This window comes from Passer domesticus, chromosome 6 (assembly GCF_036417665.1).
Source record: "Passer domesticus isolate bPasDom1 chromosome 6, bPasDom1.hap1, whole genome shotgun sequence".
In the NCBI taxonomy this organism is placed as follows: Eukaryota; Metazoa; Chordata; class Aves; order Passeriformes; family Passeridae; genus Passer; species Passer domesticus.
In genome coordinates, this window is record NC_087479.1 from 61,828,183 (window position 1) to 61,853,993 (window position 25,811).

At 38.9% G+C, this 25,811-nt stretch overlaps 1 protein-coding gene across 1 annotated transcript in view; it reads right to left on the minus strand.

Annotated features, from left to right (window-relative positions):
* Positions 1 to 482: 482 nt before the first annotated feature.
* The window catches only part of PRMT3 (protein arginine methyltransferase 3), a 55,323-nt gene continuing 29,994 nt past the window's right edge, over positions 483 to 25,811 (minus strand). Inside the window, exons 11-15 of the mRNA XM_064426216.1 lie at positions 23,734 to 23,921; positions 21,612 to 21,698; positions 10,614 to 10,664; positions 10,333 to 10,420; positions 483 to 1,116 (exon numbers count right to left, since the gene is read on the minus strand). Of these exons, the coding sequence (XP_064282286.1) occupies positions 1,007 to 1,116; positions 10,333 to 10,420; positions 10,614 to 10,664; positions 21,612 to 21,698; positions 23,734 to 23,921 (524 nt within the window). The 3' untranslated portion in view covers positions 483 to 1,006. The remainder of the gene's footprint in view (positions 1,117 to 10,332; positions 10,421 to 10,613; positions 10,665 to 21,611; positions 21,699 to 23,733; positions 23,922 to 25,811) is intronic.

Consider the following 25,811-nt stretch of genomic DNA (forward strand, 5'->3'; position numbering starts at 1 on the left):
TCTTTGACTTTTCCTGTGTGTGCAATTGTCTTATTTTAATCAAGTTTTTTATAGTAAAGCCTATTCTGAAAACAGATAGAATTTAAGAACTGTGTGCAGTCTCATTTGCATAAACTGAGAGATCTAAAATCAGTACCTGAGCATTCCTACTATGTGAGCTGAGCTCCTGACCATCCACAGGTTAATCAGGACATTTAAGGAGCCTAAAGGGAATTAAAATGAATACCTACATGCACATCCCTCCCCCCTGAACAGTCAACCCTTGAGTGTCCAGTGTTTCTGTAAGAAGCCAAACCAAACCCACCCTTCCAGCAACTGCTTTTTGTTTGTTGTGATTTTCTTAAAGCTGCTAAGATACACACTTCCATCCACCTATGCCCCAACAGGTCAGTAGAGAAAAAACTGTAGGCACAAATAAATGAGCCATCACAGGATAGACAGAATTTCCAATTACACAGAACACAAGTAAAGCAGCAACTGCATTATATATCACAATGGGTTCATTTATTTAGACAAATGTAACTGAAATGTGTGCAACTTTTCAACTGCAGAAGCGTAGTAAAAATACCATCTTTGTTGCCACAATCTTGCAGTTGGATTTCAAAAATTATTCCCACTGGGATTTTCCATCTACTGTTGAGGTACACTCACACATGACTACGCTGCTTCTTTCACAAAAAAATACTATACAAGGATTTTGCCAGTGGAAGAATAAAACATTATTGAGAGATCATATTAATTGTTCCTTACAGCAAGACTTTAGGCTCATTTTTCCTCACCTAGCAGTCTCAGGTAACCCAAACCCATCTTTCTTGCTTTCCTCACACCACGTGAAGCGGCAGGATCTGATTCTGTCGTAAATCTCAGCTCTAGGTAACTTTTCCATATTCTCGTGTCTGTGCACACACACCAACCCAAGAATTTAACATTTTTGGATATTCCAGAACAGTTATCAGCAGTCAAATGCAGCATTTGAATTGAGCTCCTCCCAGATATGGAGAGAGTTTCACTGAAGGCTGTACATCTGCTGGGTGTCCTTCACTGAGAGGGTGATGAAGAGGGACCGTGGATCCTTTCTGTTTCTGCGGACTGTGATCCTTCCTCTCAGGGCCTCTCCTGAAAAAAACAAGAAGGAATTGCCCTGGTTACAGTATTGAATCATTCACAGTAACAGCAAAGATGCATTGCATTAATCGGATTTTTAAAAGTTCAAAGAAGTTTAAGTTTTCACAGCTCTTGACAACAAACCTAAGTCAAACTTAACTGCAGTTATATCTGGAGAGGTGCCAAGTTCTGGCTGATGCTCCAGATCTCAGAGGTCCACCCAAATTACTGATATGCCAAATATTTCACTTGTGGCTGGGGAAAACCGCTGTACCCCTTGGATATATTCACCATCTTGGACTAAAGCCATGTAGCCACAAAAGCATATTCCCTCCCAGCTGTATGGGCCATGTGATCTGTATTTGCACTGCATTTCATTTAAATTCTGACTATGTATTTTTTTAATCTGGCAGGAAACTACCACAGAATTCTCTGTGGCATTTCAAGTGCACATATTATTAATTGCAGGTCTTGTTTTACAAGGTTTCAGTGTCATAACAGTTGATGGGTATGTCCTTGAGTTACACCCAGAGCAAATGCTTTTACACAGAAGGAAAAAATCTAATCTCAATTTCTTTTCAGTCCTTACTAAGACCTTTCATTTAAGGAATATTTGTAAATTAGGAATATGCAATCCACAAAATATAAACACGTACATTTGTAAACGTGTACATTTAGAAAGTCCACAGTTAAGCCACCTCATCCCACCATTTTAAACCTGGAAGAGCTACATCCTCACAGAGGATTCTGCTGAGAACATTAAAGCAGGCTGTGATCCCAATCTACAGCAGGAAGTTCCCTGCTACTCTTCCATCAGACGTCTTGTGCCCCATTCGTCTTCATCACTCAGACCAGCCACATTCACTGCTGCTACTTTTCTATCTCACTGGATCCAAGGTATTTTCCAGCTGCTCATTACTCATTGTGATTTTAAAAGCCAGTGTTAATATCCCGACAAAAAGCTTCCTTTTTGAAAAAAAGAAAACAAAGAGCAATTTCAAAACTAAGCTGTTTTCAAATTCAGGAAGCATTCTGGAGGTCTCCATTTGACACAATTCTCAGCTGCATCCACAAACAGTAAACTGACAGAAAGTCCAAATTATAAATTATAAATGCAGGACATTTTGTTAAAGGTTGCAGTACAAATATCAAAGAAGGCTTATGTACAAGAATAACTGTAGTACCAAAGATCAGAAGAAAACCAAAATGGATCATTTTGGGTTTTTTTTAATCATGTAACAGTTAGCTAGAGATTCCACTACAACTTCTGTGCAGCTTTGTTATTAGGAATCAAAAGACTGACATAACACAATGCAACTTGAAGAGAATTGTGAAAACGGTTTCTCAGATTATTTAAACAAGAGACAGGTTTGCCAGAGAGAAGGACAAGATAAAGAAAAAAAGGCATTATAGTCCCACTCCAGCTAGGAAATTTAACCTGATTTGAACATACATATTTTCAAAACTGCTACAAAATGATCTATTTGATTTATTTTAACATCCTGTGATAACAATTCAGTAAGACTAAAGAGCCTCTGTAAACTAAAATTCCATGATTTCAATTAATCCACATTTCAATCTTCCCATTTAAAATATTAATACAAACCAATAAAAACGAAGCAGAAACTTAAATATAATTTCATAAATAGCTGATTTCAGAAAACAGAACCTTCAGATGCTGTTTGTAAAGACAGTTAATGAAACAAAGCAATCCATTCATTTTTCCCAGCTATTCCTTATGCTGTAGCCACATTAAATGTGCTTTTCTGAACAGCCTTTTCCAAGGGCTGAAGCAAACAACAGCAGTAACTCAAAGACAGTTCTGAACAATTAATCAATGTCATGTAGATAGAAAATGACGGATGTTTTCCCCCATTCTCTGTCCTAGGAGCTGCCTCGAGGAAGCTGTCTCTGGGACTCAGCTGCATCACCTTGCTCTTATCACGGTCAGCTGAATGCAAGCAAACCACACAGTGCCACTGCAGTTTGATTAGGACAAAGCTGAATCCATTACCATCCCCTCCCCACATTTTTATTATCCCCCAGGGAGGTCAGAAATTTTCCCCCAAATGGAAAAAGCAGAAGAATTTAGGTAAAGTGCTGTGTAAGCTTGCCTAGTACAGGAAAAAAGACATCCCTATGTCCATCCTGACTCCCTGTCACATAATGCATGTCTGATTGCAGGCTCTGCAGTACCTGTGCTCTAGACACTTGAATCAGTTTATTTGGATTCTGGCTTTTACCACCAGTAAAACTGCAAGCAATTGCATCTGCCACTTATGTCTGTGCAATACAATCACACATGGGGCCAGCCTGCAGTCTGTGAGCCAAGGTATCTCTCAGTGCAGAGATCCTCCATCATCAAGAGTGTTCAGGCACAACAAATCATGGTTTTTCAGTCCATAAAGGATTTGATCAAAACCAAAGATTCTACATGCAAGTCCCTTGCATGCATATCCACACCATCCACTTAAAGCTTGGAATGACCCATGGCAATGAGTTTGTAATGTGAGGAACTACCCTGCCTTTCAATACAACTTGGTGTCTCCTCCCTCTTTGATCCCAAAAAAGACTCAAAAGAAGCTACCAAAGGCAGCCAGCAATCAAGGTCTTTCAGGTTTCCTTCTTTTCTTTTCCTGGAAGAGTTTTATGAAGCTAACAGTGGGACAAGTAAGAACACAGTACTCAAACCATTATTTATTCTGAACACCATTAAAATTTAAGAATCTTACGAAAGAGCTCACTGGAATTGTTTCAGAGAGCTGCTAGAAAACTGCAGTGGGCTTTGGGCTTAACACACTTAAACTACTGCACTGCTGATGAAAATTACCTTAACAAATCCCCTACACTGTAAGGAACCACTGCTGGGGGTTTGTGCCTTCCCAGTCACAAACCAGCACGATTTGATAGTGCTCTGCACAGCAAGGCTGTCCTTGCTGGAAGCTGACAATTTAAACACAATCTAGTTTGAATAACTGCACCATTATCTAATGCAACACTGACTTGTAGCATGCAACAGAAAAAACAGGAAGTCTAAAAAGCATTACTCTGGGTAGAAAATGGTTTCCATATACCACCTATCTTCTGACAATGGAAAACAAGGAAAGACTGAAACAGTTTGTGGTGGAACCAAGAGCATTTCTGTTAAATTCAGGAACTTATCCTTAATCTTCCCATTCATCCTCTTAAACGGGAGGCACTTGCAGCTGTGCACTTTCCCCTCTGGCCACTTCTCCTACTGAATCTCCAACCCAGTGTGATTCAACAAGCAGTTTCTGTTCTGAGCAGCAGCTACTGCCTTTTGGTATCATCCATCTGCCCTGCGATACTTTTCTTCTGGACTGGCTGCTCTTATCAACTCTTTGCCAACTCCTTCTGTTGCATTGCTGTTCACCCTCTGCTGAAACTATCCCGAAGGTCTGTCTTCTCCACGCATGTGCTGAGTATATTCTCTGAGGATTTTCTGTACCAAATTGACACTTTTCAACTGCTCAAGACAACCCAGGAATGAGGCTGCTGCAAAGAAGTCTACACTGCCAGCTGAGTGAGGCAAGCCAGGCTTGTGTGGCTGCTTAAGGTAAAGTGTGTGCTCTACAGAGATTCCCAGAGAGCTCAGGCACCACAAAGAGCTGCCACAGGGAATGATGAAAGCCAGGTCCTCCACAATGCAGAGCTGCAGTGACCAAACTCACTCCCCTAGAAGTAGCTTAATTCACCACTTTTTGTAGTGGAGATTCTAAACTGTATAGCCTTGTCCCAAGCTTTCTCTCATCAGTGTGACAAAATTCTGAGAAAACCAGATTGTTTTTGCTGTTTGAACCATATTTCTTTGCAGCTGAACAACTTGCAAAGGGAGGCACCCAGAATGGCAGATCTGTATCATCAGTCCATGCAAGTTTTCCTGTCTAAATATGGGATTTCTATTATCTTTCAGTGAGACAGAACAGCCGTGAGAAGAGATTCTCTCAATTTAGTGCCCTGAAACACACACCTAAAAATGTTCCTGAAAAGTCAGCACAATCACTTTAAAATGGAGATTTTGATAAATACAACATAAGACTTGCCAGACTTAGTGTGTGACCTCAAAATTCAGGTTTTAACATTTACTAGATTTTAAAAGCCAGCATCGTTTTTGGAGGTGCCACTTGTAAATAAATGAGACAGATTTCTATAGACACCATGTTGCAGCCGTAGACAGGCAAAACAGACACTAAAATCTTAATTAGGAGCCAAATTATCCAACTGGGATGCACAATATTGAAGTATTTCACTATAGGATCAAAACATTCAGACAGATTAATCGTGCCAGTGTTGTTTTCCTACTTTTAATAGTGCTGTCTAAGTAGACAAATCAACATTCTTTCAGTTTGTAAATTTACAAACAGCTTTCCAATTACAGAGACTGGGGACCTAAAGACAATCAAGGATTTTACAGGAGCTTAGTCATGTGAGTTCTGCTCCAGCTTTGCTGTGCTAGCCCCTTTAACACCATAGAAAAACAAATCAAGGTTTTATTTTCACTGCAAGGCAATATCAAGAGCACACAATGTTGACAATAGGCTGTTTTATTGCTAATAGAATTTGCCTGCATACAGGCAAACCCATGCCTGGGTTTTAACTTAATGCATTGTTGCTGAAAATATTCTGTGGGTCCTTTAAAATATTTTTTGTAAGCAATTTATTTAAGATTTATTTAGTAAATTCTTGAGGCAACCAAATGAGAATGATGTAATATTTTGTTTGCTTAGCAGGAGTATTTCAACAAACAACAAAAGGAAGAGACTCATTTTTGGACCATTAAGGAGAAAAAGATACTGCTTTGGCATCTCAATTTCAATCTTCAAAATACAGACATGTTCAAGCTATTAAAAGGGCTCTAAGAGAAGGTTTGTACTCTGTAGGGAGTCTACAATACACCACTGTTTTGTCTGAGAAAACCCAGGGTATATTGCTTCTTTCTCCAGTTTCTTTAATTTTAATTGCTTGCTAAACAGTTAAAGCGTATCCAACATGCTGATGCTATTTTGTTTTACTTGACTGAAAATCAGTTTCAAGTCTCTTGTCAGAGTCCATGAGGAAGAAAACTGGTTTTTCAGAACACATGAGTAGAAAGAGGCTATCCCCCACTCACATATTATATCTAAATGAAGTGAACAGAAATTAGCCATTAAATATATCAGTTTGCATATATCCATTATATACAAAGCCAGTTACCACAGGTATCAAGCTGAAACTCAGTGGCAAATAATCAGTATTAATTAGGTGCAGATTTTATTGCCTCACTGTCCAGACCTTTGGACCAAGAATTAACCTCTCCCACTTCATCCCATAGATGCACAAACATCATACATGGAGTGCAGGCTGCAGCAGGACCAGCAAAGGTGGCAGGATGAGCTCCAAGACCCATTCTTTGGCTTGCAACTGCTTGATTCTGCCACCATTACAACAGATCAAAACATTCAGTCCTTTTTATGGCTGAGAAAATAGATCTATTTTTACAACAAATACCCTGGCATCAAACAGCTGAGAAAATTAGCTAGTTCATAGTGCAGAACAAAACAGTTTTGCCATGGCATAAATGAGCATTTTCCAGCAGGTTTGGATATCTGAAAGCTCAACCTCTTTTACAGAGCAAAACCAAATACAATCAGTGCTTTATAACCACTCCAGGCATGGCCCCAAAAGCTATAAATCTGATAAGGGACTTTTAGTCAGCCTTACTATTTTACTCAGAACTAAAAATCTGAGGGAACCATTTTTCTTCACTGGGGAAAAACAGCCACTGTCCTGTCTGAAAGATGTTTTCAAAACAAGAAAACATTTTAAATGTGTTTTCCACTAGCAAATTCTTCTTTCACAACCTATTAAAAAGCTACAAGTGAATGTCATCATGGTAACACTGGTCAGATTATTGCAAGACTCAAATTGCATTATTTCTGTTTATTTTCCAACATTCACTTGAGAAAAGAAGAGTTTATTTTGACCAATGGCATTCTGGCTTGGATGTGCAGTAGTGTGGCCAGCAGGACCAGGGCAGTGACTGTCCCCCTGTTCTGGGCATCGCTGAGGCCCCACCTTGAATCCTGGGGTCAGTTTTTGGCCCCTCACTACAAGAAAGACTTTGAGGTGCTGGAGTGTGTCCAGAGAAGGGAATTGAGCTGGGGCAGGCTTTGGAGCAGAAGTCTGATGAGAAGTGGCTGAGGGAGCTTGTGGGGGCCCAACCTAAATAAAAAAAGCCTCAGGGCTCTCTACAGCCTTCTGGCTCTCTACAACTCCCTGCAAGGAGCTTGTAGGCAGGCGGGAGTTGGTCATCTCCCAGGTAATGTGCAACAGGACAAGAGGAAATGGCCTCAAGTTGCACCGGGGGAGGTTTAGATTAGACATTAGGAGAAGCTTCTTCATGGAAAGGGCTGTAAAGTACTTGAACAGACTGCCCAGGGAACTGTAGATGTGTCACCCAGTGACATGGTTCAGTGGTGTCCTTGGAAGTGCTGGACTAATGACTTGACTCAATGATCCTAAAGGCCTTTTCCAACCTTAATGGTTCTATGAATATATGTAGTCAAAAGTGCATCTTTTTTGATGTTTCTCAGATTTCAGTAATGTATTTCTGAATCAAAGAATTTATACAGAGGGCTGATAAATACCAGTAAACACAGGGATGGATGGAAAGGCTTCAAATGACGCAAATATGTTTAATCTAATACAGTTACTTTTGCCTCCAGTTCACTTGCACTGAGGAAAGCCCTTATGAAGACAAGGCTTCCCTAAAAGCTCAGTGCACTCAGAGTGGAGCTTGGTTCAACATGCCAGGCTGAATGAGAAGTGGTAACAAGCAGTGCTAATTCATTAAGAAGTAGGACAAGAGAAGCAGCTGGAAGTGCATGTTGAAATAGACTGCAAAATAAGCTTGAACAGTTTGTTTAGTAGAGAAAATGGAAAGACTGAGAAACAAAAAAAAATTGGCTAACCACAAATTATCAAGATGAATATTCAAGTCACTATTTAGACAAAGAGAAGAACATAAAAAAGGAAGATAGAGAAATCTGTATTTATAACAACATGTCTTGAGGAGAAAGATTTTTGGAACAATGAAGGAGAAGGATCAAAGTCAAGAGATCAAAAGAGGGAATGGTTTTTCCAGAAAAATAATGTAAATTAACATACATTTCTATATAAGTATCAGAAAGCACCTTCTGCTTGATGGGCTTATGTCATCAACGACCAACAAATGTCCCACAGAAATTAAGACTGGGATTACAAAAGAAAAGGAAATTACTTCAGGAGTTTCTCTCAATCTTCTTGAACACTAGAAGCAAAAGACAGACAACCCTAGATTTAAGTGGTAATTTCATAAAAGATATAAAACCAGACAGAATGGGCAAAAGGATGGAAAAGGGGAACTCAAATAATTACAAAGAGAAGTAGACAGGGAGAAAGAAAGAAACAGCTGTAACAAGATCTGTTCTGGGAATAATGTTAAGAAATATGAGCTAATATAAAGAAAGGAAGGAAGGAGTTATGGCACAAGTGGTCTTGAAGGTCAAGTTGGTTGTGTTCACACAGCCAGAGCACACTGTTCCTGCAGCTGCCTTCAAAAAGTCACCACACCTAGACCAGAACTCTAGACTGGGACACACCTCCCAGTAATTTCACACAGTTGAAAAATGTCAAATGATCTCTGTAATATGAAATAATGTGCATATTTTAATAAATGTCATCGCGCTTTTTAAAAATTCACTCTATGACATTGAGATTTAATGAGTAGCAGCAAGGAGATCTTAGTCAGCCTTGTCTAGGAAGAGAATCTGAAGAGAACAGAAGCCAAGTACGAATGCACCAAAGCATGGGTGCACCCCAAGAAGTGACAGGACTTAAGAAAGTGCAAGTAAGACTAAAAAGTCTAAGCATGAAAGACAGAAGTGGTTTGTCAGATATCACAAACCTCAGTGCCTCTAGGAAAGAAGCTCCTGGTAAAAAGTTGTCATGTCTGGTAGCTGGAAGAGGCTACTGTAAAAGCAGTTCAACTGAGTGCAGAAGCATCCACACAACTTTTTCCATGCTTTCCCCTCAGTATTCCTGATCTATTTACAAACTGTTCAGGTCAGGGCCACACAGTACCATGAGTTTATTAACTGACCAGCAGAAATGAGCCCCATTCTGAGGCTCCTCCTTTGGTCCTGCTAGTCTGCAAAGAAAAGGGGCTCTTGAAGACAACTGATTCATCACTGGGTGAGAGTTCAACACTGGTGAGTAAATTATCTGGTAGCCAAATGGACACAAATAAAATAACAGCATAGAAATGTAACTGCTTCATTTCCTTGAATTGTAAAAAGTCTGTGAGAGTCTGAAAGAAAGTTCTACAGGAATAAGAGGCTAAGACCTGTTGACCTGTAGCATGTCTATCCTCTCCCATGACCATTCTATGAGGATCATGGATATACCTGTGTTTATAAAGCAAGGAATATTTCACTACTTGTACAAAATGTGCTTTCAAGACTTCAAGAATAGAAATAATTAAACCACTAACAAGAATCACTTTACAGTCTTGAAAACCTCACCTCAACAGTTTATCCTCTGTATTTTGTTTATCCCTGATGACAATGAAAACCCTTCTACTTGCGTCACATTCAAGGTGAAACTTATTACAGTACTTAACCATTTTATAAAAATTTACAGCAAATCTATTCAATACTTCAAGTTCATGGCTGTGAATTTTTGAAAACTGTTTTCATTTTACAGAGCAACCCCACTGTGGCAGATACAACCTATGTATACATTCATTATCCCCTGAAATACAGGACAGTTCAGGAGGGCTACAAGGAATCCTGTGCAATCACTTGACAAATTTGCCACTTCAGAATATTAATAATGTCAAAATTTAGAGAATGTCAATAGCAAGAGTTCTGGTCTTACATTTTTCTGCATCAGAAATACTTAGATAGAGAACTTTTCTCACCAAAATTCCAGTATGCAGCTATACAAGACATATGCCCACTTACAAGCTACTTATGCATACATTTATGTGTAATTTTAAAACAGAATTTTGTACACAGATACTTCCCTGGTTTGATGAGACAAAAAAAAAATCCTTCAACAGCAGCTGAAAGATTTATTTACTAGCTCTTTTTGACATTTATGTAATTTTGGAAATATTTTATATCTAGATTTAATGGTAACAGCACTGTAACACAACTATTGTTGCACCCCAACTAAATTTAAATATACCTGCTTCTACAGGAATTGGCTTCTCCAGGAGAAAAATTGTCTGTTTCCAGTGCGTTTTGGTACACTGGGGACCAGTTGAAAACAAGACCTGCAATGGGAGAGTTCAGGAGTTTGATTAAAAACAATCTTTTTCATATCACACCACATCAATCAATTACCAAACACAAATGCATATGAAGTCTTTGCTACAGCAAAACAGACTCGCTGCCAAACACCTTGACACAAAATAAAATCCTCATCTCTGAAAGACATTTTTAAAATGCATAACCCCAAATACTCACCTTGTTGTGGCAGTTCTTCTCAAAAAACACATCAAAGTAACCAGCAATTGCCTATAAAAAAGAGGTGAAAATGTAAATACAATAAAGGAATAACCGTGACACTCAAGAAAAATTCTGTGATTCATATATGCATTTATTGGAATTTCCACTTCTTTTCAAGTGTTTACCAAGATTAACAAGCTTATATTTATGCTTTCAAGTATGCTAGAAATCCTAGGTTAAAAAAATAAAAAGTTGCCATTACACCTTTACTCTACTTGAGAATATTCAGCCCACTGTAACTGCATTTTATTACACATCAGATTTTAGTATGCATTTCCAAAACAACCCACCCACACACCTTAACTGCAACCAGAATCATACATGAGAAAACAGCCTTTCAGATGTGCAAACCCACAAGCACAAAACTCATCCTTGTCCTGACCCTCAGTAAACACAAACCAAGTATCCCTCCCAGAGAGAAACTGCAAGATTTGTTCACTCGCTGTGTTGCTAAACAGGAATTTCCACAGAAGCTCCCTGTGAACAGAGGCAGAGCACAACCAGGCAGGGAATCCTTTTCTTCCTCTACTACACACACAGATAAAGAAAAACATTCACAAATGCCTCCTGCTGGCCCTTCCAGCAGGCTAACAGATTCTAACAGTCGCTCTCCATATGATTCCTTCTCTGTCCCTCCTGCTATCCCACTCCTAACCTCAACAGCCTTTCTCTTCAGTGCCTGATTCATTAGTGGCACTTTCTTCCAGTTTTAATAAGGAAAAGAAATCATAGACTAGTTTGGGTTGGACAGGACCTAAAAGATCATCTTCTTCCAACCCCTGTGCTATGGGCAGGGACAACTTCCACCAAGCCAGGCTGCTCCAGCCTGATCCAACCTCACCCTGAACTCTTCCAGAGCTGAGGCAGCCACAGCTTCTCTGGGCAACCTGTGCCAGTTCCACACCACCCTCACAGGGAAGAATTTCTTCCTAATACTAACAGATATAAAATGTTCACACACAAAACGCTATATTGGCGCTATTAGTCGCTCAGTCTTTTAATGCTGGACTGCTTTCTTGACAAGAAAATGGCTTGTGAGAGTCCCAGAAACCCAAATAAACAACTGGAAGATGCTAATAAAACATCCACTTCAGTCTCACCCATGAAATCCTGTCCATGCTACCTTTATTTGCTTCCTCCTCTCCCGTGAAAAGGCTAATGCACATCAGACCCTGGTACCAAGGCAGTTGTGGTTTTCTATCACATGAGCCTGAAGAAATAACCTGAAGAGAGCTTACGAGTAACCACAGTGAGCTGAAGTTACTCAGCTGGGGACTCTCTCCATCCCTGCCATGGGAGGATGGGACTCTCCGACATCAGCCGCATCCAAAGAAGGTATGAACCAATGCAGTGATGGCAAGCCTGTTCCATGAGAACTCACTGCAAACATTGGAACCTCTCTCTTACTGCACCAGGGCTCTTCTAGTCCAGGACCAGGGAAATGGTTGTTCTGAAAAGCTAAAAAGGACAGTTTCTATAGCACACCCCTCATATAGATTCACACAATATGGTGATGGAAAAAAAAGCAAAGCATGTTTACAAAATTAGGGTATAGGGTTTTATCACTAAGAAATATATAATATGAATAAGTCATTCTGGTATTTTTCCTCTCTAGTCTAAATCCAAAGCAGATGTTGCCAACACAATGAAGAATAAAATGCATTAAACCACTAAAACTATGCTAAAGTACCTGCTTTTCAACAAAGGGCACTCCAGACAAGCCTGGCAAGTTCCAGATTCCAATGTGGCTTAAGAGTTAAAATACAAAACAAACCATGGAGACACTGAGAGCCCTTCATGACAAATGAGTGTCAGACAGTGGAAACAGTGGCTCTTCCAGTCCTATCACTCAATCTGAGAATCTCATTCCTAAGTAAATTAAAGCCTTGTCTCTAATATGCCCTTTGAGTAAAGACTGAGAAGGTTTTGACAAAGTTCTATTGACCCATCAGACTACTTTTATTGATGCACAATCTTTTCTGGACATTAGTCAGAGATCTAGCAAGTCATATAAAATATTTTTCAACCACCAGCTCAATACTGCTGGTACACTTACAAACAAGAATTAGGATGTGATTACTGCAGGAAAACAAGGTTGTGACAACAAAAATACATTGAGGAGGAAAAAAAATCTGGCTTTCAGAGAAAACGAGACAATCAAACTACATCTTGGATCAAAAAGCCAAGAGCTCCATGCAGACAGACCTAGCTAAGGTAGATGCAAATATCCATACACTTGGTAACAAGAGGTGACAGAACCACCCTACATGCTACCTTGAAAAGGCTGCAGAGAACTATTTTTTTGGGGTCAAGTTCAGGTTGAAAAGAAACTCAAGTTACAAGCAAAGAAAGTGCTCCTCACTGCCTCTCCGGTGTTAAGGGAAACAAGATTTGTACCTTTTGTAAATTACTAGATAAATAACTATTTTGTTCTTTACAGTATCAGTGGTTTCTCTATCTGAAACAACCTGAAACACTGACTTTGAATAGCTAATCCAGAATAGTAATAATAATTATTACACATCACAAAGACCACCTTAATCAGAACTCCAGGGATTACAGAGAACAAGAGCTCTACATTGATCCATTAATTTCTTCTTGTTATGCTCTAAAATGGACAGGTGTCCTTCAATAGTGAACACTGAAATAATTGTTGAGCCAAAATAAACCAAAAATAGAACAGTATTATTGCTCAAGTTCCTGAGGATATGATCCTGTGAACAGCTCTGAGAAGTCCTCAAAATTCTGTCAGTTAAAACTGGGCATTGGAGGCACCCCAAAACTGAAACACACACTCTGGTGAGTTGTGTCAAGAGACAACCCCAGCCCTGTTTAGGTGACCAGAAATTATATTTTTAAAGTTAAATACATTGAGGGGAGAGCTTGAATGACATTTTGAAAACTAACTGTAAGAGCACATACTGCAATTGAGAAATCTAATGAGTATCTTTCATTAATAACTTTCAAAATGTCTTTGAGGCTACTAAACAACCAAGCACACACACACTTGGCTTTGATGATTTCCTCTCTGAAGTTGGTTACAATTATATAATTTGTTTTGACCAACAGTTTGTTTAATCTCCATCTCTCATATTTTAAACCTTTGAGAAAATAAGAAGTCTAATACCAAACCCAGTAGTTACTGACCACTTGCAAAATTTGTTTAATATTCCCTATGACAGCTATTCTATAAGCGAATTACAGCTGAGGAAATACAAAAAGCAAAAAAGCACTGAATTAATATACCACTTTGATGCACATCGCCTGTGGCTTACCGTTTAAAAATAAGAAACTGAAAAGGTTTAAAGCTGTTCAACAGAAACAGTTATTTGCAAATATCCATCTGAGCTCCATGCCAAAGCCTCCCAGTAACATCCAGCCTTCTTTTCCTCTCCCTGATTTCACATGGAAGATTTTGTTTGATAGATTGCACGTGTTGCCCTGCCAGTAACATCACCCTGAAAGGCACTTAATTTATCCAAATTAGACATTATTTTCATAAAGCAAGTTCAATTTTATTTCTGAACATACACCCTTATAGGAGGTATTAAATTCACCAGCTGTTCTCAAGAAAACGGATTGTTTTGTATGGTCCTCCACGGTTTGTGTATATTCATATACACTCATTCAAACACAATACTATGCTTAAAATTTTAATTATATTGTCAGTGTTCTGAAAACTTTCTGCTTTTGAGCTGTTTTGTCATCTTTTGTCTGCCCAGCCTTCCTAAAACCCACCAGATGATTCTGCAGAATGACACAAGACTTGGAGGTACTGGAGAGGCTTCACAGAAAGCAATGGAGCTGAGCCAGGGTCTGGAGCACAAATCTGATGAGGAGGAGCTGAGGGGGCTGGGGGGGTTTAGTCTGGAAAAAAGGAGGCTCAGAGGGGACATCCTCACTCTCTACAACTCCCTAAAAAGAGGTCTTGAGAAAATGGCCTCAAGTGGCACCAAGGGAGTTTAGATTGGATAGCAGGAAAAATGTCTTCACCGAAAGGGCTGTCAAGTACTGCAACAGACTGTCCAGGGCAGAGGTGGAGTCACCATCCCTGGAGTGATTTCAGTCATGCAAATGTGGCACCTGGGGACATGGTTTAGTGCTGGACTTAGAAGTGCTGGGTTAGAGTTTGGACTCAATGATCTTGAAGGTTTTTTCTGATCTAAAGAATTCTATGTATGCTTCCAGAAAAGTATTCAAGGATACAAAGGCACAATACAGTTGTAATTATTTTTCCTCTCAGTGTTTTGCAAAAAGCTTGATACAAACCATTAGAATTTCTGCTTTTACATGAAGCAGAGGGAGTCACAGAATATTCTGGGTTGCAAGGGACAGATAAGGATCATTGAGCTCATGGCACAAATGGGATTAATGCTTCAACCTTGGTATTATGAGCACCATGCTCTGACCAACTGAGCCAATGGTTCAGTCTTCCTTGAAAGAGCTCTGCAAAACTAAAATCTCTGACAGCATCTCACAGGTCTGTTTCAACATATTCCAAAAAGTCCTAAACCAAAACAAGCACCACCACTCTCAAGTTTATTAGTGTAAGCACTGCACCATTTCAGAAACTGATGTGTTGGGGCAAAGAAAAAAAAAGGTAGAAGTACACACACATGATGCTTTCTTCAATTTTATCTACAATCACTAGTCCTGTGTATTTAAAACAAGATCTCACAAATCTACAAACTGACACAAACCAAAGTAGAAATACTTGATAACAAGAAATAGCTATAATATTGTGGGTTTGTTTACTATCTTCTTTTAAGGAATTTACACCTTCCCTTCTTTCTTTTTGTAACTTGTTGGTGTTTATGGTGAAATGCACAATTATGTATCTTTTATGTTTAAGTGCATTTCAGAGAAGTATTTCTGTAGAAGTGGAGTTCAAAATATGAGTTCAAAATATTTTCCTCTCATTTGACTTTTGAACAGTATCCCAAATTGCAGCAGCTACAATAATCACAAGCATCTATTAAATATGCAATAATTCAAAGAAAGATTTCCAATGTCTACAATTTGAAGTAAGATTCAGTCCTCCCCTCTGGTTGTTTAATTTATCACATGCAGCAAAATATAAGAAAAAAAAATCTCAAGTGGCATACTAGAAGCAATCACAGACACATGCCTACTAAAATGAAATATAGGGCTGCCCAGATTTTCATTAAACATCTTTTTTACAAGTCAAACTAAAGAACAGGAACAAGAAAATAACTCCCCCATAAATTCTAAATGATGCTTTACAACTACTGCCTTGGATTCTTTTTCTTGTTTTGTTTTGTTTTTTTTTTTTTTTTAAGCATAATGATAGCTGTTATTTCTCCTACTGCAATTTCTCTCATCTTTTTGCGACACCTTTGACAGCTCATTTACAACTTCACCTACAACTAATCGGTAAGAATTCAAACCTTCTTTGGAAAAATCTTTCAAGTCCCAGTCTCCTGAATACCATGGAAGAGGAAAACGAAAAAAAATTACTTCTAAACTGGTAATAAATAATTACAACTCCAGCCTGACACATGCTCAAGCCTCAAAGGACAGTAAATATTAGGAAACACTACCAAATATTATTCTTCCTGTTCTCAAATAACTTGCCAGGAGAAAAGTCAAGCTAAGAGGACAAAAACTCCAACCCCAAAACAAAGCCAACATATTTACCCAGAGAACTAAAGTGGCCAAATAAGATATGAAGGAAACGTTAAGGATTAGATATACATTAATAGATATACATTACTGAGACTGCAGAGCAACATCCTACAAAGGTCAACAAAGAGTTCACTCAACTAAAACCAAAATATTCCTGAAACTAAAATAGCAGCCATAAACTCCTACCCAATTTTGTCAACCGCACATTTTGATGAAAAGTTCATGTAGCTTAAGGTCTTCATTTGTTACTGAGGGTTTCTAAGGTGCCCACGCAAACATATGAAAAACCTGCAATTTAAGCAGGTCCTCCCAGCAAGATCCACTTATCTTCAAACTTTCTTCCCTCCCAGCTAAATGATTTCAAGACTATTTTTCTCCTCATTTATTGATGTAACATGTACCAAATATAATAAAAGCACAGAAAGCTTTGACATACAATAAATGAATAAGCATTATTTATACTCTTCCACTCAGAGCCTTTAGCTAAAACACAAAGAAAAATCTAAATTTTAATTCAAATACATCTGAATACTAAGGCTTTTTTAATAAAGAAAATGGCTGGCTGTACATGCAGCATTTTAACAGGACAAAACAAATGATACTGCTCCTTTCCTTACGAGAACTCAAAGGCAGCCTTACCAATTCACTTAGGAACAAGGAAATTAAAAATTATCATCATCACTATCACCTACAATGAGTAATTTATCATTCTTGCTCTTCACTAGTATCATGTTCCAACAGTGAGTGGCTACAACAAATACAATTAGACAGCTGGCCACAGAAGTGGGAGATAATGTGCTTTTGATGGAGTTTATCCAAGCATGGAGGTGGAATGTTTGTCATCCATGCATCAGAGTTGCTGCGTTTTTATCACAGGGAAAAGAAACCCTTGGCAATTAAAACCTAGCAATTTTCTATTTTAAAAATCAATAATCTGGACATCACTGCAGAGGAGACTACAGATAAGTAAACAGATGAGAAGGATAAAACCTGCTTTGTAACACAGCAGCGCAGTATTTCCTTTACTCAGAAATCAGACATTCAAGGTGGATTTAACTGTGGTACCCAAACCAGATCTCCAACTTCTAGCTTAAAAAAATTAGTTTCTCACCTAAGGTTGGAACCAAAGATTCATATGGTAATACTTCTTGTTGGCTCCCAAGTGGAAGACCTGCTATTAAGAAATGAAACTGCCAAACACTTAAGAAAATTTCAATAAGCAAAGATTTTTTTCCCTTGGTCAGAATAATTTTCTCTAGTCAACTCAGCTTCCTTTTTCCTCCTGAAGCTTTTAATACATCAGTCACGTCCTCTAGTTCATTATCCTTCTTTCACCTCCTTCCTCCCTCCCACTCTTTATACACATACCCTGCTCTTTGACAAAATCTCCTGGGAGCAATGAAGAGATACTGCCATTTTCCTCTCAGGGGATATTCTTATTCAGCTAGGAAAGATCAACCTTGATAGACTCACAGGGGAAACGCTTGCAAACAAAAGCGAAAGTTTGTCAATTGATTTCTATACTGAGGGTAATCACCATTATATTTTATCTCAAAAGCTCACACAGTGATCAACTTAGAATACAATTAATGGAGTATTTTTCTAGCAGTATCTACTAACTGATATTAGCCAGATGTCTCATTAAAATCAACAGTGACAAACTCTAGCTCTTTATTAGGAAAATGCACTTCTGCAGGCTAATTGTTGTGGGTTTTTTTCCTATTATCTTTGTAGGACTGAAATCAAGTCAACTTGCAATAAAAGTACTTTGGAACAATTTCATATAATGATTCCATGCAACTGTTCACACTGAAAATCTTCAATCTTTGAAACCTAAAATAATTATATATGAAATTAATGCCAGAAATTGCTTCTTTGTGGCAAAAACATGCGAGGAATCAAGAAAAATTTAACAGAAGCAATATATTCTCAGAATAAAGCATTAACTACCACACCACTGTGTCTCAAAACTTCTAAAAGACTAACCAGCACATAAAAGATCATACTTAAAATGTTTCTTTTTGCTCAATCATTTTTTATTCCTTACATATATTAGAATTTTTTTGGGAAAACTTATTTAATTTCTTGAACATCTGGAAGGAAAAAAAAAGTATTTAGAGTCTTAATAATTTTTTAAGGCTATGACTCAATGTATTACAGGAGCATCTGCAATACACTCAAGATGCACCTACAGTAAGACATGAGACTCATCTCTTATGAGCATGACCTAATACTCTGCTAGGGGTTTTTTTGGTCACATAGAAGTATGAGAGTAGTTTCAAACAGATGGAAGGACAAACAAATCAGATGCGTCAATGCTATGCTCTTAGTTTTGTGAACTGCACAGTTCTATTTTACACAAGCTCACTACAATGGCTGGGCATTCATGTCCTTAGTACATTCATCTAAACTCAGAAAACAGCTGAGGAAAAAATAAAGACAGATTTTAGAGGAATTTAACATTGTTTTACATGGGCAGATAGTGATAGGTCAAGAGGAATAGTTTTGAACTGCAAAAGGAGAGATGTAGAGCTGGTATTAGGAGAAATTCTTACTGTGAAGACAGCGAGACCCCAGCACAGGTTCCCCAGAGAAGCTGGGGATGCCCCACCCCTGCAAGTGTTCAAGGCCGGGCTGGGTGGTGCTTGGAGCAACCTGATCCAAGGGGTGGGACCCCTTGGGCATGGCAGGGGGCTGGAACTAGGTGATATTTAGGATCCCTTCCAAATCAAAGCATTCTATGGTTTTGCCACAGAACCACGAAGTGAAGCCTCTCCTGCCTGAGGGATCCTGGGGGTGTTCCAAGCCATAACCAAAGCAAGTGTAGTAATGAGTTGCTAAAAACTGCAATTATGGTTCTGACTCCAGTCAGCTTTTCCAGCAACCTGTCCTGTTAGCAAAGACAGACAAACAGGCTGATGGGAGGAAGCAGCAGACTCCGATAAGGCTGTTACTTCTAGAGATGCAAGCTGAGAGTTCAGCTCTTCAACTATTATGTTGCACATTCCAACCAGAAGAGCACACAACCCTTTTCTCTAACTACTTGCTAAATTACTTCCCATCGGCGCAAAGCTTCTGCAAAACCAAGTCCAGCAAGAGCAGCCGTGCACTCCACGCTGCCAACACACTTGGGTGCAGGAATGTCTGCCTCACAGCGCTCTGCATGCACACAGCGCCCTGGGAGGGAGCATGGAAACCACCCACACTGCCAGGGACACTGCAAACCACGAGCTGGTCTGCAAGAGGATCCCCAGAACAAACAGAACCATGTGCCCCTACATTTTTCAGTTGCCTGGTTTCTAAGGACAGGTTATTCAACAGAGACAGTCCTAGCTCTGATGGTAACACTGCTCTGCTATCAGCAATGTTGATGGAACAATGTCTTATTCCTGATGGCAACATCAGGAATAAGACAGCCAAATCTGCTTCTACACTTCCATGGCTGAGGAAAAGCTGCTTTGAAATGAAATACAAGCATATAAAGATGGATTTCCAAACTGCTATTTTTGTGGAGTATTTTTTGTAAATAAAGCAAAGACATTTTGAAATGTTCATATTTTAAAAAAACCCTGAAAAATCCTAAGAGACAAGTACCAAACCCCAGAATTTTGGGAAACGTAGGCAACTTTTCTTTGTGTGCAGAAAATGAAAAGCCAGTAGAACAACAAAGCATATGCAAACAAGAAAACCATCAAATATTATTTTCAAAGGACAAATTGAAATCTTAAAGCATCTCCTCAAAAATTTCAAGATAAATAATGGACTTTTATTGTTCATTTACTGCAAGGTTAGGCAGCCTGATATGATGGATGAACTGTCAACCTTCAACTAAACTTCTACAATCCATCATAGAAACTATGGAAATTTCACTCAAAGTGTCAATAAACCTAAATGATGAAGTGCAAAACACTTTACAGCACTCTGATCATTTTTTAGAACCTGCATTTGCAGCAAAATTTCAGAAACAGTGCTCTTGCCCCACTTCCCTCCCCTTCTTCTTGGAAGTCATAAAATGCAGGTATACATCTTGATTTATATGCCAATGATGCCACAGAATCACAGAACAGAAATGAGGTTTTTGTAAGAGCTTAGCGCTGGGGAAAACAATGTTTACAAAATAAGCTATTTTACCCAAACATCAGAAAGATGACCAAAATTTTGTAAAGATTTCTGTTTAATCAGTTTTTCAAATATGGCCAAATTAAGAAAATTAAACCAGGGCTGCAGTGGAGCTTGATCTCAAATCAAACCTGACTCTGCCCTGAGGCAACTAGATTTATCCTATGATACCTTGAAACAGGAGGGGTTCCATTTGTATGCACACTAATATATACAGACTTCCATTTAATAAACCCAAAAATGCTACTGTGTATACACCTAATTTGGTGATAACTGACAAGTGAACATGAAGTATTTGTACACATCTACTAATTAAAAATTATAATAATTTAAACTATATACATGGGAAAATTTCACTTTTTGACACCAACAAACTCTTATGCAGACTGCTACTCTGCAAAAACGTTGGCAAATGTAGCAGCATGACCTAACATCCAAATCAGGAATTACACTGCCTGATACAGGCATCCAAGATTTTGTAATCACCCTAAGCAGTTTATATCATACAGAAACATATTCTTTGTGTCCATGTCAGAGAAAGCCCACAACTCTTCTTTGTATACTCATGCAAAATCCCAATAAACCAGGTGTAGCAGAATTATCTCAATATATTAGAAGTAAGCTAAAAATTACCCCTTTATACTTGATTTTGTGATGTGACTTAAGCATGAAACTCCCAAAAGTTTCACAATACTCCAGAGGGCAAAAATTTCAGGTTTTACTACAGATTTCAGAGCGTAATGCTCTTTTGTCAAATTTGATTATGGGATTTTAATAAATTGATAGAAAGCACTTAGAATTTGTATTGCATAGAAAGCAAATTATTGACATGACTGTAAAAATTAGGCCATCCTGCCTTTGCTTATAATGTAGTGTTTGAAAGCTCATGCATTACTTAGGCAAGCTTACACCAGACTTTTGCTGTATTTCAGAAAATGGGCTAGAGAACAAAACAGAAAGATGCCAGTGCTAAGGCTCCTTACCCTTCCCTTTCCTCACCTACCTGCATTACCCCATAACACCATTACTGGAGTTTTACATCCATCTCTCTTTACAGAAAGAGCTGACACCTCTGTACTGCAGAAATGAATGTTTTAAGGCAAGGACTGATGATAAATGAAAGATAATTAATGGATTGGTCTTAGTCCAGTGCAATACCAACCATGTATGAAGAAACTGCAATTGTCTTACCGTACACTGTGTGCTCATTGCAATGCTCAGGGTGAAATCTGAAGAGAATTCCAAGTCTGGAGTGGATGCAGTATTGCAGTCGATATGCTGTCAAAAAGGGTAATAAAATTCTGTCAGTAACAGTGAGGAATGTCAATTAAGATCTCCCTTTAGACAAAGGCTGTTCAGTTGTTCTCATTATGAGACAACTTTTATAAGGCAATACTCTTTCAGCTTTCCAAAAAACGGGATGAGACTAAGAAACTACCTAATGCCATGTGACAAAACACCTGAAACTCCTCATCCTCACACGCCCAAATAAACAGAGTAGTAGTGGTATGGAACTACACATAGTAGCTCATTCTGTTCAGGGAAGTTGCCTCTTGACGGCAGCTGCCCCTTGTTGAGAGTAAGCAGCTTTCACAGACATCTTGACCAGTTTTACCCCTTGTTCATGTAGTCACATGGTAAACTACAGCATCAAACTAGTGTGGGTTAAAACCAGGGGGTTTTGATTTGCCAGATTGGCTTTATATCCATCTCAGAATAACTGCGGTTGAAAAAAACCTTTGGAGAATCCCCTTTGCAGTCTTTCACTGGACTCACTCCAGGACAGTCATCTCACTCCTGCCCTGGGTGGGGAACCTGAGATTGGACAGGGTACTCCAGAATTCATCTCCCTGGGGTACAGCCAACTCCCTGGGGTGCAAGAGAAGATGCATCTCTCTTGGGCTGCTGGTGATAAGTCATCTTCCTAATGCAGCCTGTAAGGCTGCTGGCTGCCTCTGCCACAAGGGCGCGTTTTAGTGGCTCATGGTCAGCTTGGTGTCAACCAGAACCCTCAAATTCCTCTCTGCAAAGCTGCTTTCCAGCCAGGAGGTCCCCAGCCTCTGTGGCTACATGGGGTTATTCTTCCCTACTCTCTGCAGGATTTCACATCCAGCTCTGAGGTCCTCAGCACAAGAGGGACATGGAGCTGTCGGAGTGAGTCCAGAGGAGGCCACCAAGGTAATGCAGCACCTCTCCTGTCAGGAAGGGCTGAGAGAATTGGCATTGGCCAGCCTGGAAAACAGAAGGCTTTGGGGTGACCCAACTGTGGCCTTCCAGCAACTGAATGGAGCCTGCAAGGAAGATGGAGAGAGACTTTTTCAAAGAGCATTGAGTGGCAAGGGGGAATGGATCCAAACTACAAGACAGCAGGGTTAGATTTGATATTAGGAAGAAATTCTTTACTGTAGGGTGGTGAAGCCCTGCACAGGCTGTCCAGGGAAGCTGTGGCTGCCCCATCCCTGGAATTGTTCAAGGCTGGATTGGAGCGAGGTCTGAGCAGCCTGGGATAGTGGAAGGTGTCCCTGCCCACAGCAGGGAGCTGGAACTGGATGATCTTTAACCCAAAGTCTTCAATGAATTTTCATGCTCCCCTGTCTTTCTTTACGAAATGTTTTGCTTCCTATAAAGTTACATTATGAACTATATAGAACAAGCAGCACCTGATGTGAGCAAACACAGCAAAGTACCTTCTGTAATAATCATAATGATGAATGGGAACATTTTTAAACTTTCCCTACAAAATATAATCCATTTGTTCTGTGGGATAGCTATTGATTAAAACAATTTACCTATAATGCCACTGTTCCTCAATTCATTAATTTCACTACTTTGTACTGTAACTCCCACAAACAAGCACATGCATTGATTTTAAGCTATTTTTAAAACCATGGCTAAATGAGAACAAATGAGTATAAAGCCATTCAGCACAACAGTTATGCTACATGCTGCACGATGACAAAATGTGGTAAGTCCCTACATCTGAGCTGGACAGTGACTGCTCATGACAGCATGGATAAGAAAGGGATATGCACGCACTGTTACCAGTTGAGCATTGCCAAAATAGATTTGGCTTTGGATAGAAGAAATCATAGAACAGAACAGGCTAAATATGGGAAAATTACCTTACTAAAAGTTCAAAAATTGTTAAAAAAAGCAATTAATACAAACCTTCCAGTCTTGGCAGCATGAACCTTTCTGCACTTTCATAATTTTGAGGATACCAAAGTTTGTGTATGTCAAGTGAATTTTTGCCCCTCCTCCATAAACCAAGGAAAATTCTCATGTGCCTCCTAAGCATGAAGTAATATGGTACCTTAATGACACTGGCTGTAGATATCAATGTGTTTGGATCCAGCACCTCCACAACAGCTTCTGGAATGACAGCTTTCTTCATACAAGACATGTCAAAGCCGTACACATCTTCCCAGAAAAGCAGCTTGTCCACATGTTTATTCATATCCCCAACAGCTATCAGACTGATGGTGCACAAGTCAGGATAAACTGTAACCACAGAAACAGAGTAGTGAAATTTTATTTTACACACAGAGAATTTTTTATTCCTTTGTCTAAAAGTGATAACATCTCAAAAGAATAAAAAAAGAACTTTTTTTAGCTCTTGGACAAGACACTTTCTGCTACTTTACTTTCTAGAGTCCCATTTATCCACAGAGGAGACTACACACAAAAATTTAATTTTCACACACTAGTCTGGTATTTTCTATTCATAACAAAATATCTTTGCAGTTGCATCCTACTACCAGGAAATGATTGGAAACTTGATGTCTGAAGAAAATAATTTGGAACAGCCTCTTCTGGCTTCTATACAGAGACTAACCTAAAATATATTCCATAGCAGTAGACAGACACCCAAAGAGAAATTCAGGAAAGGGCTCTGTAATAACAGGAAACCTCTGTGAAAAGACCTTATTTTCAGAAAAAAAATATATTCTTACTCAAGACTTTAATTCCTGTTTGCTATCAGTTCTGCCTAATTCTTACCTTACAACCTAAAAAGTTATTTCTGGGTACTGTAAATAACCACCTTTCTGTCTGCATCTGAAGAGTTAGAAGTGGTCCAACAGACAGAAGAGAACCTCATGGATTCCCTCCCTCCCACTTTCAGGATAACGCTATCATTTTACAGTATTTTCACATTTGTGCATTTCCTTTTCCCAATAACATCTTCAGAACAAGTAACTATTTACAGCTTTTACAAATAGTAGTGGAAGACTGACATTTGCCTTTTTAACAGCTGCCAACAAAGTCAGTCAATCTCTTGGCAATCTCACCTGACTGGAAAACCCACAAAGAACAGCTGCTATGTACATGGCTGTCTATAACCCTAACTAATAGTAAAAGAAGCTCAATTTATATCTTGAGCTAGGTTTCTTTTCACAAAGAAATTCCCATGTTTTGTTATTTAGAGTTTTAAGGCCGCTAAAGTCATATACATTGAATTTTTGACCTAATTTTAAAAAAAGTCAACTAAAACACCCTATTTAATTTAATTTAATATTAATACATGAAAGAGGCAGTGTTAATACAACTGAAGCCAAGTTTCTCTCTTCCTCCCCAGAATCTGGTGAACTGTAAAATTAATTTTTTCTTCAGCTCTTCTTAAAATTATAGTTTATCAAAATGAATAAATCACTGGTATAGCACAGTAGGACAGAAAAGCAGTATCTTCTACCTTGCAAAATACTGAAGACAGAGGCACCAAATTGAAATTAGACCTTTCATACAGTGAGAACAGTTTTAGGCCAAATGAAATATTCTTATAAATAGTGATTGTAAAGAATAACCTTCTCTAAAGAAGTTTTTTATTGTTGTATGAAGACATTAAAGTAAGTACACTGACATTTTTCTCACTTGCTGATTATTTAAAGCAGAATAAATAATTATCAGCAAGCTGAAATTGGAATCCCATTGGTAAACCATCATCACCCTACTCTGGAGCTGAGGAAATTGGAGCAGAAGGTGTCTCCAGGAACAGCCTACAACTCACTCAGCAGTACAGTTTGATAAGAATCCTAACAGGAAGCCAAACTGTCCTGTCCAAAACAAATCACTTGGTTCCAGCACACCTGACAGCTGTCACACAAGCACAAAGCATCACCATCTGTGGTGGTGGGAGTATCTGCAGGTAGTTTCTGAAGCCACTACTGAGTGAAGACTGTTTCTGCAGGCTTTCCCACTGCTGTTTAACAGTGTGTATGTACAACACTTGGTTTTTTCACACCATTCACACCTTCAACAGCAACCACTGATGGTCCAAAAATTAAAAGACAGTGTGATACAAACAACAAATGCAAGGGATAAGAGCCTTTGAGGGATTATTTTTTAGGGGTTTCATAGGATGCAATGATACGGTGAGAAGAGGGATGAGAAGAC